General features: G+C 35.9%; 1 protein-coding gene and 1 pseudogene across 1 annotated transcript; one reads left to right on the top strand and one right to left on the bottom strand.

The window, feature by feature from the left end:
* LOC103701684 lies at positions 1 to 1345 on the top strand. The gene has a single exon (XM_008783848.4). The coding sequence runs from the start codon at positions 117 to 119 to the stop codon at positions 1104 to 1106; it is 990 nt and encodes a 329-aa protein (XP_008782070.1). The 5' UTR covers positions 1 to 116; the 3' UTR covers positions 1107 to 1345.
* Positions 1346 to 4987: 3642 nt separating this feature from the next.
* Positions 4988 to 11071, bottom strand: LOC103701734 (annotated as a pseudogene).
* Between the last annotated feature and the right edge of the window lie 3929 nt (positions 11072 to 15000).

Genomic DNA, 15000 nt, shown 5'->3' with positions numbered 1-15000 from the left:
ATCCTCCATGCAGCAGGAAGTCGCTGGTGACCATAAAAATAACCTCCCTGCAAATCTTTGGTTAACCCACAGCAAGAGCAGAGTTATCTCCCAACAGCAAATAGTTCATAGCACAGATGGGCTTCACCCCCATGGCCATGGCCAACCCTCCAAAGCCTATTGGCACCTGCAAAATCCTACGGGAGGCCCTCACCCTATCCACCAAAAACGTGAGGCTTATCCTTCCCATCCTCCTCATCTCCATCCTCTCCACCTTCCTCCTCGTCCTGGGCAGGTACCTCGCCTTCCGCCCTCTCCTCGTGGATTTGTTTCTCAAGTCCACCTCCTTAAGCAATTACAAGCCAGGGAGCCCGGAGTTCTCAAACCTCCTTGCCGCCATCCAAAAGGACGGGAAAGAGCTGGCTGCCGAAGGAGTCATCTTCTTCATAGTCGCCTTCTTCATCCAATCCCTGCTGCAGATCACAATGATTCATGCCATCACCACAACGTACTCCGGGGAGCTCTTAACACAGAAAGAGCTGTTCTTAAAGGTTAAACGGGGACTGAAAGGGCCTATGATCACCCAAGTCTATGCTGCCTTGTTGAACCTGGGCTATCTTCTTATACTACTGACCTTGGTGGTGGTTTCAGTATTCATGTCGCAGCTTTCAATTGCTTTGGTTATCTTGGGTCTTTTCGTAGTTCTCTTGGCACTGGTATTTTTTCCATATTTAGCAACGGTGTTGTCATTAAGCGCAGTGATCTCGGTAGCGGAGGAAGGTTGCTACGGAGTGGGCGCAATCGGGCGTGCCGTGGAGCTCATCAAAGGGAAGAAGAAGCAAGCGATTTCGATCATCCTTCTCTGTTCTGTACTTGAATATGCGATCGGTAAAGCTCGCATAATGGCTGTAGCTTCCTGTCCTCTGTCTACAGCAGCTCAAGCGGCGGCAGGATTTGTTTATGCCGCTCTGCTCACGGCCTTGACGTTGTTCACTTTGTCGACGATCACGGTGCTCTACGATGAGTGCAAGAGGGACCATGGAGAAGTGACGATTGGAATGGCCGGAGACTATGCGTATACTATTTTGTCTACTGCTGATGCTCCCGTCAATAAAGAACTTCCATGACCGGCTTGACTAGGTTATGGTCGAAACTACTTCGGTGTGTGTCATCCCCCTTCATCTTCTCCTAGTTTCAGACGTTCTAGATTGTATGAGTTACGGTACTTCCTCCACCCCTCCTTTTCTGTGTAACATGGAAGACACCATAAACTATATTATATGTGAGCATGTTGATAAAGAACTACCATGACTGGCTTGACTAGGTCATGGTAAAACTACTTCGGTGTGTGTGTTATCCCCCTTCATCTTCTCCTAGTTTCAGACTTTGTGGATTGTATGAGTTACGGTGGTTGCTGTTCCTGGGTAACATGGAAGACACCATAAACTATGTTATTTGTGAGCATGTCCATGACTGGCTTGACTCGATCATGGTTCATTGATCTTCTTCTAGTTTCAGACGTTGTGGATTGTATGAGTTACGGTGCTTGCTCCGTCCCTCTCTTCCTGTGTAACATGGAAGACACCATAAACTACATTATTTGTGAGCATGTTAGTTATAAGAGTTTGTGTTTTATTGACAGAATGATTGTGATACACATGGGATTTGCATCTCAATTAATCAACTTCTGAACTTACTTCAGAATGATATGATCATTTCAGGAAGTGCACTAAAATCAAGCTGGAAGTAGCCTTTTACACGGAACTAGCAAAAATTAAGAACAAAAAAAAAAAGTTCTACAAACATTACATTTATCATTTCATTAGTATTATTTACAAACTATTCCATCAGCACGTTCATTTCTATCTTTTTTTCTTTTGTTGTTTTGGACCATTTGTGCCGTTCGATATTTGTCATAGAATTAGATATAGCAGAGATGATCAATCAGGTTGTTTATTTTTGTTTATCTTTTTTCACATACGGCCTTCCAAAGTCATTGATTATAGACAAATCTTTCGCTTCACCCTAAAAGAAAATTAATTCTTTAATGACCGTTTACTTATTTAAAAATTATCCAAGTCGTTGTTCTTCCACCGGAAGCTACCACGAACTTTTGTGATGGAAAGTATGGCACTTGGTCCCGCCAATTATTTACGTTCGGTGCTGAACTTTTTTTTTTTTCTTGCTACAATGGGTGATTATACAATACATGTACAAATATATTTAATAAAATTAAAAAATAAAATATCATGAAGCTCTCGATCAGTACTGGATTTGGACTTGGACCGCATAAAAATGGATTGTCAATTGAGCACCGGCTGTTGCGGGTTCTATGAGTCCTCGCAATCCTTTCTTTTTTTTACCTCGACTTTTTTTATGTATTCATATTAGGACAGTACGGTGTATCCCCTTACGAACAAAAACAAAAAGTCAAACCAGAATTCTCGTGTTTTTTACTCTTTTCCTCGGGAAATCGCCCGAGATGTCTCAAAACGTAAGCATCCATCAATCTATTCATTTCTAATCCTCAAATTATTCATATAATAACATGGCAAGGCAAAACAAAGAAGAGAGCGTGCAATGGAGTAACGTGCGAGAAGCCGAGACTGATGGGGAGCAACGCATGAAAGCTTCCCTTGTGAATGCCGAGTCAAGAGAGAGGGAGAAGCGAGGAGAAAAGGTCACGAAGGAAGATGAGAGATTGGCGTGGCTCTGGAACGAGTCTTTCGGGGATGACAGAAGTGATTACGAACTCCACTCATCTTCTATCCACGGTAACATATAATATACCATCCTCCATTGGCCACCGCGAGGTCTCCGTGCCCATCACTCTCAACATGCATCGGACTTCACAGCCGGCATGGACGAAGATAACAAGAGTTGTTGGGGGATCAAAACTGATGGGGTCACCATTGGCTTCGGTTCTCCGCTGGAAGGGGTGACTTCTACTCTACTATGTCCAGACGGAACCGGCAGCGTCCCCACTTTTATTTCAATAAACTATGAGGTATTGATATTGAGGACTCTCTCCATTCGTGGAAAGAATTTTTTTTCCTTTGAATATTTTTTTTTGAAAAATTAATTCATGAGAATATGACATCTGAAAAGATAATTTTAGCATATTTGATTGACAATAAAAAATAGTTATAAGTGACTTATATTTGATTAAGCATGTACTATTCTAAAAAAATTGTATGAAATATGAATTATATCTTTAATAAAGAACCATAGATTTCGATAGCTTAAAAATAGTTTTTTAAAAAAATTAATTTTTAATTAGTAGAAAGTAGCTTGCACATGTTTTTTTATATTTTTTAATAAAATATAAAAATTTTAGTTTCATAAAAAATATTATTTTTTATTTTAAAATTTTTTAACTAAATAAGAAGTTTTTTTTTGTTGGTAATATTATTTTCCTGGTGTGTAAACAAACAAATCCTCATGTATAAACCGATTTGTTTTTAATGGGTCCTCTTTCAATCAGCTCTTCCAAGCTAGGGTTTTGGAAGGATTCTAAGCTTCTAGAACATGGCCAATTGGCAGTCCAAATCAAGGAAGACTTGGTGTCGATCAATGCGCCATCACAAGCATAAAATAGCCACTGCACGACGGTGGGGTGTAAGTACTTTGAAAAATCATTGGTATAAATTAATCACTTTGTTGAGAGATCTTTTATCGATGAGAGCGACGTATTAGAATTGTCATTACAAAAACTAACAAAATAGAACTTGGATGCATACCGTGGCCATCACATATTCACATTTGAACAATGCACAAGAGGCCAGAATACTTGGTTTACAAGTTCTATTATTATGCTATAGTATACAATATTATATTACTATATTATAATAATATTATATTACATTACAGCAATATTATACTATATTATATATTTTTGTATTAATATATATTATATTTTATTATACTCTATTGTATAATAGTATGCAATGTTCTTTATGGTCATTTTGTTATACCAAAAGTACTTTCTCAGCTTGTTTTCCAAATATATTAAAATTTCACAATACTTTAGAAATATAGTTACCAAACAACAAATAATATTTTATAAAAACTCTACTTTCGAAAATTCTACTGTCAATAGCTTTGCCAAACGAGGCCCAAGATGAAGAAAGAAATGTTGAGATTAGAGATGGAAGATTACAAAATAATAACTGTTGCAAGTAAAAACTAAGGGCCTGTTTGGTTTTGCTATTCGTTTTCCTTTTTTGTTTTCAAAAGCACAGTAAGAAATCTGAAAAAGACTGAACAACATGCATGATTTCTACATATAAAAAAAAAGAGTACAAAGAAACCTCTGTTTTTCCAAACCGTTTATAAAATCTTTAGAGATTTTGGTACTGAAGATTTATAGTTTTGAGAAACAACCACAATTTCTATGTAGTATTTTACAAACTTGTATACCAAACAGGACCCAAGTTATTCGCCCATCGAGAACTTCCCATTTCACACGCGGTGACATCACGAACAAATATCACCTCTTGACATCATATACAAAAGCATATGGAAGAGTTTGGCCTGACCAAGGTGAATAACATACAGGATAGAATCAATACGAGTTAAGCCGGACAACCATATGCATTAATGCATACAATGTAGCCTTGTCAGAAAAAAAATAAAATAAAAAAGCTTATACGGAAATTCTTTTGGAGCCTGATGAACCATAGAATTTCTCCTCCAAAAAACTGTAATTGGCTAGGATAAAATTCTCAAATAAGGGATTTCGATAGACAATGCAGGTAGGCAAGAGTGGAAATTGTTTACAAGAAAATTGTGTGCAACCGTAGTCATTTTGATATTTTTCAAATATCTGTGGGTAAGGCATCCTTTTCAAGGTTTGTCGATTATTTCTGATCAAAGAAAAAGAAGTAAAACAATGTTGGCATAAGATTGCGGGAAAAATAAATTTGAAGATAATACAAATACAATGCCCTTCACCAAATAACTCAATATGATATTATGCTACTGACGAAATTACAAGAGTAAAAAAAAATCATAAATAATCGACAACAAGAATCCACACTTCCTGCCTTATCTTCTCCACGCATGTCACTTTCTCAAAATCTGGAACAACATAATTCTTCTCAATCTCCCATGCAAGATGAGACATGGAATTAAATGATGATTTCACACCCTTTTCATCTGCAACTTCTCTAGGAAAAGGGATTCGAGCTGCAAATACTCCTTCCCCAGAATAAATATGCGAGTCAAAATATTCGAGCTGCAAATACTCCTTCCCCAGAATAAATATACGAGTCAAAATCTAGCATATCAACCCCAATCATCTTTGCATCTGTTACCTGCCATCATGAAGACTCACAGATATACAGGAATTGATCAAGACTGCAGGGAGATCGATAATTGACTCATCATGCAATCCTAAGCTACAAACAGTGGTCAGAATAAGAAACAGAAGCATTAGAATTAGCAACGAAGTTCAAATAATTCTAACATCTAACAGAACACAAAGTTTATACATGGAACCAGATGAAAGACCTGGAAGGATGTGAGTGTTTAGGGAATCCATTATCTACTGAAATTAAAATACGATTTTCCTTTTCTCACCAAATGATAGGAGAATTTATTAAACATAAGAAGAAGATATAGCTGATCAAAGCTAGGTTCTCAAGGCAGCGTGATTCCCTTTCTTTGTGTCTGAAGCAAGAGACTTCACACTATTTGCCTGCTGTAGTACAAGACAGAAGAGACCAAAGGAGAGACAATGATCCCACTAGCTTAATATGTAAGATAACAGAGTTTATTAGAATATAGTCTACGCAGCAGTGATCTTGAAGTAATGTATATCAACAATTAAGTGAGCATCATATCTTCATGATAAACCACCTAATGAGGAAATATATAAAATGATGCCACATGGATGGTTACAGGTTCTTGTCTTTTGCTTTTATTATTTTAAGCATGTCTGCTTCTAGTGGTGAAGTCACATTTGGGTTTATTCTATGTAAACAGTTCTCTGCGGCTGACGGGGAAGTCATAATACCTGTTTAGATCTAGGACTTAACGTCAAGTGAGAATGATTAAGTTGGGAAAATAACTGAATTTAGCACATACCACAAAATGTTTGAATCAAATCTTTGCACTTTTGCTAGAAGGAACATAGATGTACACAAGCATACCTAGAAACATTCAAGAATCTATAGAGTTGTTAAGAGATTTGAACCGGAAATCCTGAATCCACATAAACATTGCATAATCGCCGAACATCTCCAGCATGTTGGAGATTCATCTCGTCCATGATTTTTTCAGCAAAGTTCCGGTTAGTATCAGGGTCAGCATTTATATATTCTGAAGAGGTCACCCGTACACCAGTCTGGAAAGAAAATTTATGAACAATGTTTAGCAACTTAAGTTTAAGTTCATACATGTTGTCAAAGTAATTCTGGTAATTATCATGCAGAGAAACATGATTTGAATAAAATATAACCAAAAAATCATCAGTGATTCTAACAGTCAACAGAAGATGTGTCCAATTTGCACACAAATGATAACGTTGTCGCAAAAAAAGAGTAGGTGCTACGGACTAATTATTTAAAAGAATTGACATGCATTTTGTACCCAATAGGAAATATGATGCCCATGATGTAGAGACAATAATCTTTATCAATAATGAAGTCAGACCTTTGTAGAGGAATTCACATAATTTAATAATAATAATAGCAGCAAGTATGTGCTGGAGTCTACACCATCTACGAATTCTAATTAAACGAAACTGTTTTTTGCTAGAATATTGAACACAACTGTGAAGCATTGTTAATGGCTTTGCAATAGGGATTAATAATGAGAACATTAGGAAACATCTAGGAGTAACCATAGGAATACAATGGCAGGGTTTGAAAGATGTAGTGGTGGTTTTAGATCTATAGGTGTGCAATTCTAGTTCAGTAAGTGTGTCTTGCAATATTTTCCTTCTATAATCAAGATAACATTCTGGATGTCGGCTTATAAACAAGGAGAACAAGGCAAGTGCTCATACACTTTGGATTACCTATTCCAACTAACGTCAACAATTAAGTATTGATGAACGGTTTAGTATGTTAGAGTTTGTATTCAGAGACTGAAATCACCCAGGCAAAAATACAAGCAAGTTCCAGAAAAAGAGGAGACTAAGATAAGGTACAAAAAAATAAAAATTATGTTGCAATGTCATGACAAAATAGCATCAAGAAATTCATGTCATTAAATGAACAAATGCAAGCATACATATCAAAGAGCTGGAAAGGTAATACGCTAGTAAGAAAGTATATATGATGCAGTCAAGATTTTTGTTGGACACATGCTCGTTGGTTATATTTTCATTTGTTGATCAGTTCTTTTTTCATTAAGCTTACTACAATTATTTAAGTATATAGAGAGGTTATAGTATTCCTAAGTTAGCACGCTGTGCACACTCTAACTGAAAGGTGGCCCCATATATACTTTGGGAAAAATCATAGCAATTGGATAGAATTGCTAGGAGCATCCCTGAAGAACTAAATCAGATTAGAAGTGAACAAAATAAGAGTCAGCTTCCATGATTCCTAGTTTGAACTGCCCTTTAGGACATCCAAATTGTTTTAGGTCATATTTCGGTACACACAAAAGCACATAAATGCAGACAAACAGGTGCAAGCACATGTACATACATGTATACACAAATGCATGAACATAGGAATTCATGGATGGAGGGGAATCTTAAGATGAAAGTAAGAAATTGAAACTTTAGGGCCTGTTTGGTAGGAGATATAACCGTGGAAAAAGGCTCTTAGCCTCCATTTACACTGCCAAAAACCAAAAATCGGGTAGAGAATAGAGTCTATACACTGTGGAGGTACAAGTAGATCCACACAGCATAATTCTCTTCCACCAAAATGGTGGAGTAGAGTTATACCATGGAAAAGGTGAAACGTATCACCTCCAATTACCTTTTTGCTCCTATCTACTCTTTAACCTAACCAAAAAGTGGGACGGCAATTTCATCTGAGATAAAATCCAAATCATCGCAAAGCCCAATGCACCTTACACTTATCCCTCCACCACGTGCCAAAAAAATCCTGATTTCACAGATTAATTTATATTCCTCCTTAGTGCACAGTCAATGAATCAACCCTTCAGAATTTATTCTGCTTACCCAGTGCTACCTAATTCCTCCAAATTTCCAATTCATCTTTATTTTCTTTGAAGAGAAAGAGAAGGTTGAGATGTGCCCTAATGGATTGAGAAGTCCACTCTCTGCTCCATGAACTAAAGAGCAGAAATACATTACATACCTAGATCAAATTGGCAGCTCTGAACTAACAAACAGGCAAATTCGTTATCTCCTTTGATCTAAATTTGTTACCCTCTGTTTCACTAAGGCCCTGTTTGGGGGAGCTTTTGGAGGACCAAAAAGAATTTTCTGGCCCTCCAAAAGCACTTTTGGATGAAAAAGGGTGTTTGGTAAAAATTTCGTGAAGCTTTCTCAGGAAGTTAAAAACAGCTTTTTGGGAGAAGCTTCATTTTGGAACTTTTCCAAAAAGCTGTTTTAAGATTAAATTATTAAATTATTATGCTATAGTATACAATGTTATATTACTACATTATAATAATATTATATTACATTATAGTAATATTATACTATATCATATATTTATATATTAATATATATTATATTTTATTATGCTTTGTTGTATAATACTATACAATGTCCTTTATGGTAATTTTGTCATACAAAAGCGCTCAATTTGTTTACCAAACACATGTTAAAGTGCCACAGCACTTTAGAAACATAGTTACCAAACAACAAACATCTTTTTATAAAAGCTCTACTTCAGAAAGCTCTACTTCTAACAGCTCTACTTCCAAAAGCTCTATTGTCAACAGCTCCCCCAAACAGGGCCAAAGTTTTTATCTTTCAGGGAGACCCTAAAACCTAATATTATTCATTTCCCTCTTTGATGTTTGCAAAACAGTCCAAATCTGTTCCATATTTAAATCTAGATAGGCAGAAAGAGCTTATGAGTCCAGAACATTGTGATCCGTTTATTGGATAAGTAAGAAAATTAAGATTACAGAATAGATTTTTCAGCATGCAAGTCATAAGCTAAATACTCTAAATGTTCAACTATAACAATGCTTTAATTTTGCATAGACATTTTATCTCTGAAATCAGTTATGATCTACATATCAATATTGAGCAATATAACGATTGCAGTGTGGAAGTGGAACATAAGATGGACGAGTGGCAAAACTGAAAGATGCCACATTACAAATTAGTATCTAAATGCTAGTATAGAAAATAGAGAATAAATTGATGGATAATTGAATTGATCTTTGCCCATGTAAAGGTGAACAATAGACATTTAAGAAGGGATCACCAAGTTATTAAGAAATTGAGATGAGCAGAAAACCTAATAATGGGTTGGTGGAAGTGGTGAGAAAGACTGGATACCGTAAAGGTTTCTTAACATGTGGCCCCTATGTGGGTACTAGGTGCCTCACGTGCTCCGCGTAGGCGGGGGCGTGACATGATGAACACTCGGCCAAAGCTCGTCGGGTACAATTATCATATAAACTACATAAATATATACATACATACATATTCATGTAATGTATCCTGGGTATATTATTAGCCAAGAACCAAGGGATATCCAGCGACGGAAACTGACAAGACTACTAGAATCTTAAAGAATTGGCCAACTCATGAAGATAGATATCAAACCAGGGGTGATAAACACTGGAATAAGTTTTTTCTTCTATGAGGATATCACTTGCGATTGTTAACTTGAGAGTAAGTCAGTTCTTTGTTTTTGTGGTCAGCAAAGTTGTACAGCATCTTCGACGAGCTACTGTAACAAATATGTTGAAGTGTGCCAACTTGATATGGAGACAGGTAAAGTGATTGCTGAATTAATATGGTTAAGAGAAAAATAAATATTAATCTGAATGCACTGCAAAACAATTCTCTGCAACTCCAATCATATTAAATTAAAAAGGTGGTACTTCATATTAGACTTAAAGAACACTACCGATTAGAAGAAACAAAGGAATCCACTCATACCTCACAGAAATCTTCCATGTGGAGCACCCTTTCTACAGAAATTAAATATACAAGGTCTTCATCCACTTCTTCTCCCATTTCGTACAAAGCTTCTACAAAAATACAATCAAGTTTTGAAAAATAATTTATTAAGAAGATTTCCAGGCTAACATGTAATGCAGAAGCCATAAATGGCACTAACAAATGACAGAAGAAATTTGATGAAGTTATCTCAGGTTCATGTCCGATTAACCTTCTAATAGGAATGAAATGACAAGAGAAAACAAATGACAAAAGAAGCAGCCGATATACATTACTGATATACCAGGTAATGTCATGCGTGCAATACTGAACAGCTCATAGTTCAAATAGCAGAAAGGGGAGGGTAGAAAATGATACCTTCAGAAGCAATTCATCATCAGGTTTGCTCGGACTCCCGGGCAGCGTGCACTGTGGAGTCCGTGACCTGCTCTGCCCAAACCGTCACCATTCCGAAAAGCACAGAGAAACCATCAGACACACAGAGAGACCTACAGTTACCACAAGTCATTACGCCCTCATCTCCGTACCAAATTACTCCATCTAACACCAATCCAGAACACGTAAAAATCCAAGCGTTCGGCCAAAGAAGAGAGCCCATCACTTGTACACGGAAGCTGGAGCGACCGCCGGTGGCGAGCAAACTATCGGGCTGGTTCAGGCACAGGGCGGGGACACCCTGGGCATCGACGACGAAGCGGGCGCCGATGCCGAGAAGCCACCCGTCGGGGGTCTGGATGGAGAGTGTGCTCGTTGAGGAGAGCTCCATGATGGCCCGAGGTCCCCCAGGACTCCCCCGGGAGTCTGCTCGGGCTGGAACTCAGAGCCCTTGTTTTCGACAAGTTGGCCACGGTTGGCCTGTTTGGAAGAGTTCTTCTGAATGTAAAGCTCTTGAAAATAAAGTTTTATGAAACAGAACTTTTATAATATTTTGTAGCTAGTGGTGCAGCACCTTAATATGTATTTAGTAAATAAATTAAAAAATATTTTTGTATGATAAAAGAACCATAAAGAACATTGCATAGTATTATACAACAGAACATAATAAAATATAACATATATTAATACATAAATATATGATATAGTATAATATTATTATAATATAATATAATATTATTATAATATACTAATATAACATATTATACTGTAGCATAACAATTTAATATAATATTAAATTATTTAACATAATATACCAATGCACTATGATATAATGTAATATAATATTATATTTATAGTATAATAAAATAATAAAGGTACAAATATTATAATTATTAGCATACATTAATTTTTCATAATATAACATAATATTAAATTATTTAACATAATATATTAATGTATTATGATATAATGTAATATAATATTATATTTATAGTATAATACAATAATAAAGATATAAAATATTATAATTATTAGCGTGTTGCCCAAGGTGACAACCCAAGAGGGGGGGTGAATTGGGTTTTCTAAAAATTATGTTCCCTAATTTTTACTTTGAATAGAATGCAGCGGAATAATAAGATGTTAATTACTTAAGCTCTAGGCAATTACAAGTAAAGCAGTGGAAGATTAAGCTAGAGCAATTATACTATGGCTTTAGGGTGCAATTGATCTAAAACTAACTTATAGTTGTATGATCAATTTTAATCTATGTGTATGGTAAGAATGGAGTGGAAGCTAAGCAAATCACTTATAACTCTATAGAAAACAAAGCTAGAGATATTACACAATCAAGCATGAATGGAAGGCATGAAATACAAGAGATAAGGCATCACAAACACAAAGATGTATAGTGGTTCGGTGCACCCCAGCACCTACATCCACTCCCCAAGACCTCTTGGGAATTTCACTATAATCCCTTAGATTACAGTCGGTTGTTTTACAAGCTCACAACCCAACTTGTTGTTTTGCGAGATCACAACGAACTCGGTCGGTTTTCCCAGGCTCACCGACTAGAACCAACCTCGATTGTTTTCCCGGGCTCACAATCAAACCCTTACACGTTGGTTTTACCCTAGGCTCACCAACAAACCTAAACACCGTTGGTTTTCCTTTGGCTCACCAACAAACCTTAACCTCTTGATTCAATCCCTTGATTGAATCAAGTTACAAGATATTTGACTAAGAATTTAAAGCAAGTACAAGCTTCTTAACTAAGCAAATATATCAAATATAAACAAATGGAGTAAAGAGAAGCTCTCAAACGAATTTTGAAGATGAAGGAACTCGGCTTCTTCTTTACTTGACCCTCTTTTGATTTGGCACGAGGTAGAGGATGATTGAGGCAGCACACGGATGGAGAGGAAGCTTTGGGATTCACTTGGATGCTCTTCTTCTCTCTATTTCACTTTGGATGGCCCTTTTGTGCTTATGGGAGATTTCCCTTGTAATCTCTTTGAAATCTCTTCCCTAAATATTTTCTCCCACTTCCATACCTTCTCCCCTAGCTCTCCTCTTGATTTTATAGCTTTAGAGGGAGTCCCAACAAAAATCTAGCCGTTAGAGACAAAAATAGAGCCGTTGGAATCAAGAAAAAACTAGCCGTTATGCCTCCCAGCGTGCTCGAGTCGACTCGGCTGAAGTAGGAGTCGACTCGGCTGAAACAGGAGTTGATCTGTGAATAGTAGTCTGCCGGCACTGTAGCTGGGAGTCGACTCCTGAAGTTGGGAGTCGACTCCTGAAGTTGGGAGTCGACTCCTGAAATTGGGAGTCGACTCGAGATCACTGTAGCGCAGAAAATCAACTCTCTGTCTTTTTGTTTGTTCTCAGTCGGAGTCGACTCGTAGAGTCCCGGAGTCGACTCGAGCACTGTTCCTTGAAACTCTAGAGTGCCAGAGTCGACTCGAAACTTCCAGGAGTCGACTCGAGGACTATTCTTTTGAATTTTTCTTTGAATTTGCTCCTTCAACTTGAATTCTTTGAACTTGAAACTTGGGCCAATGAATTGTAGCTTTCTTCCAACTTTTCTTGAGAACTTTGGAGGCCTTCTTGTATTCTTCCAACTTGCTATGTTCCTTGCAAAATAAATATCTTTCTCCTTGCAACACAAACATTAGTATTTATACTTCAAGGTTTTGTGATCATCAAAATCAATCTTTGAATCAATCTTTGGGTCATCAGTCTCCCCCTTTTTGATGATGACAAAACTTGGAGTATATGCAATATAAAAGATATTGTTTTCTAGAAGTAATACATAGCAAAGTTGCATGAAGTAGAAAACATATATATTTAAAAAACATACTTCATGATAATGCTTTAGATTTAATCAACTTAAGATAATCAATATATGTCAATTCCAGCTGATTTGTATTCAATTCAAAACATAAAGCATTATGAGCATATACTTAGATATTTCTCCCCCTTTTTGACAACATCAAAAAGATAGGGAAACATTAAGCACAAAGATCAGAATACTCATATATTTCTTTTCCTTATTGTACTCTGATTTGAATGTTAAATTATTGCAAGGATATGAATCATATAACTCAAGGCAATAATATTGGAATCAGATTAATGAGCACAGATCAGAGCCAATTAAGATAATTTCAGAACAGAACACATTAAATGTGATTTCAAGAAGTTTTCTAATTTGATACCACAGATAGTTTTCTATTCAAGTGTAGGTGGAATCTTCCTTAGGTTAATTCAAGAAGTACTACAAATGATATTCAAAGAAAACACGAGTGGAAATCTAACCTCTCTTCAATAATAAGTATGAAAGCTTGTTCATTTAAGACCTTTTGCCCAATCTATTAAGTATTTTATCAAACATGAGAGCAATTTTAGTTAATTTTCAGAGTAAAAGATCAAAACTTATATATTTGAGAGACATATCATCATGTTGGATCATTAATTTTTAATGTCTTCAAAGTTCTTTTATTCCTTTAGAAAATAAGCACAATTTGATACATATATAAAGATATGAATTGGCACAGAATTGACGTTCTAAAGAGCAAGCTAATTAGGACTTATTAGTGAATTTCAAAATAAATTTTCTAAGAGATACTCAAGACCATTCAACACGTTATTCTCCCCCTTTGTCATTAAGTTAAAGGCTCTTAAGATCAACTTGCAATTTGGTTCATGATTTATGCATAAGATATACTAACCAAATAACACGCCTCAAGGTGTATCATAAAGGTTTTCAGATTTAAATTTCAGATGATACATATTGGAGAGTATTAGGATCACTTTTCATTTAGTATTCTTTCTCTCTCCTTTATAAATTTATGCAATTAAGTTCCATCAGACCTCTCCTTCTGAAATTTTCTTTCTCCCCCTCAATTGATCATTCCATCTAAGAGTTTTAAAATTTGAAGATAATGTTCAATAAAATCGTCAATCTCAAAAATATATTTTCTATAAGTTTCAGCTTATTTTTACAAGACTCAAGGTTTGAGATAAGACAACCTTTATAGAACTCATCTCAAGGTAATTAAAGCATGTCTTGCAATATAAGGAGGTTCATCAAAATCAATCCATAAAGTGCAAGGTATGCATCAAATTGAAGTGACTTTAGGATAAGATACTGAATATCTAAAGCTCCCCCTTAAAAGATGCATTCTTCTTTAATCTTTCTTTTCTTTTGTCGAATTTCAGATTTTAATGATAAACGTGAATAGAGCTGAAACTTTATGATATCAAGAATGTAGAGTGATCTAGAAATATTCACAATTTATAGTAATCACTCTTGTTAATCTTTTAAGAACAAGTTATGCTTTCTCCTAATCTTAGAGAAAATGTATGAAAATATTAATCAAAAGTAATTCATTTGAAGCTTAGTTTCTTTTAAAAGCATTTACATTTTCTTTCTTTTAGATCATTCACTCTATTGATGAAGGTCTTTAATGATATAGGAGAGAAAAACATATAGATGATCATGGAAGTATATGTATTTATAGAACTCAATTTCTTAATCACAATTTTTCAGCAATGTATACATGAAACTCAATAAATTT

Source organism: Phoenix dactylifera, chromosome 1 (genome assembly GCF_009389715.1).
Source record: "Phoenix dactylifera cultivar Barhee BC4 chromosome 1, palm_55x_up_171113_PBpolish2nd_filt_p, whole genome shotgun sequence".
NCBI classification, from domain to species: domain Eukaryota; kingdom Viridiplantae; phylum Streptophyta; class Magnoliopsida; order Arecales; family Arecaceae; genus Phoenix; species Phoenix dactylifera.
Note: the sequence above shows the minus strand (reverse complement) of the source record. Positions and strands in the feature narration are given on the sequence as shown.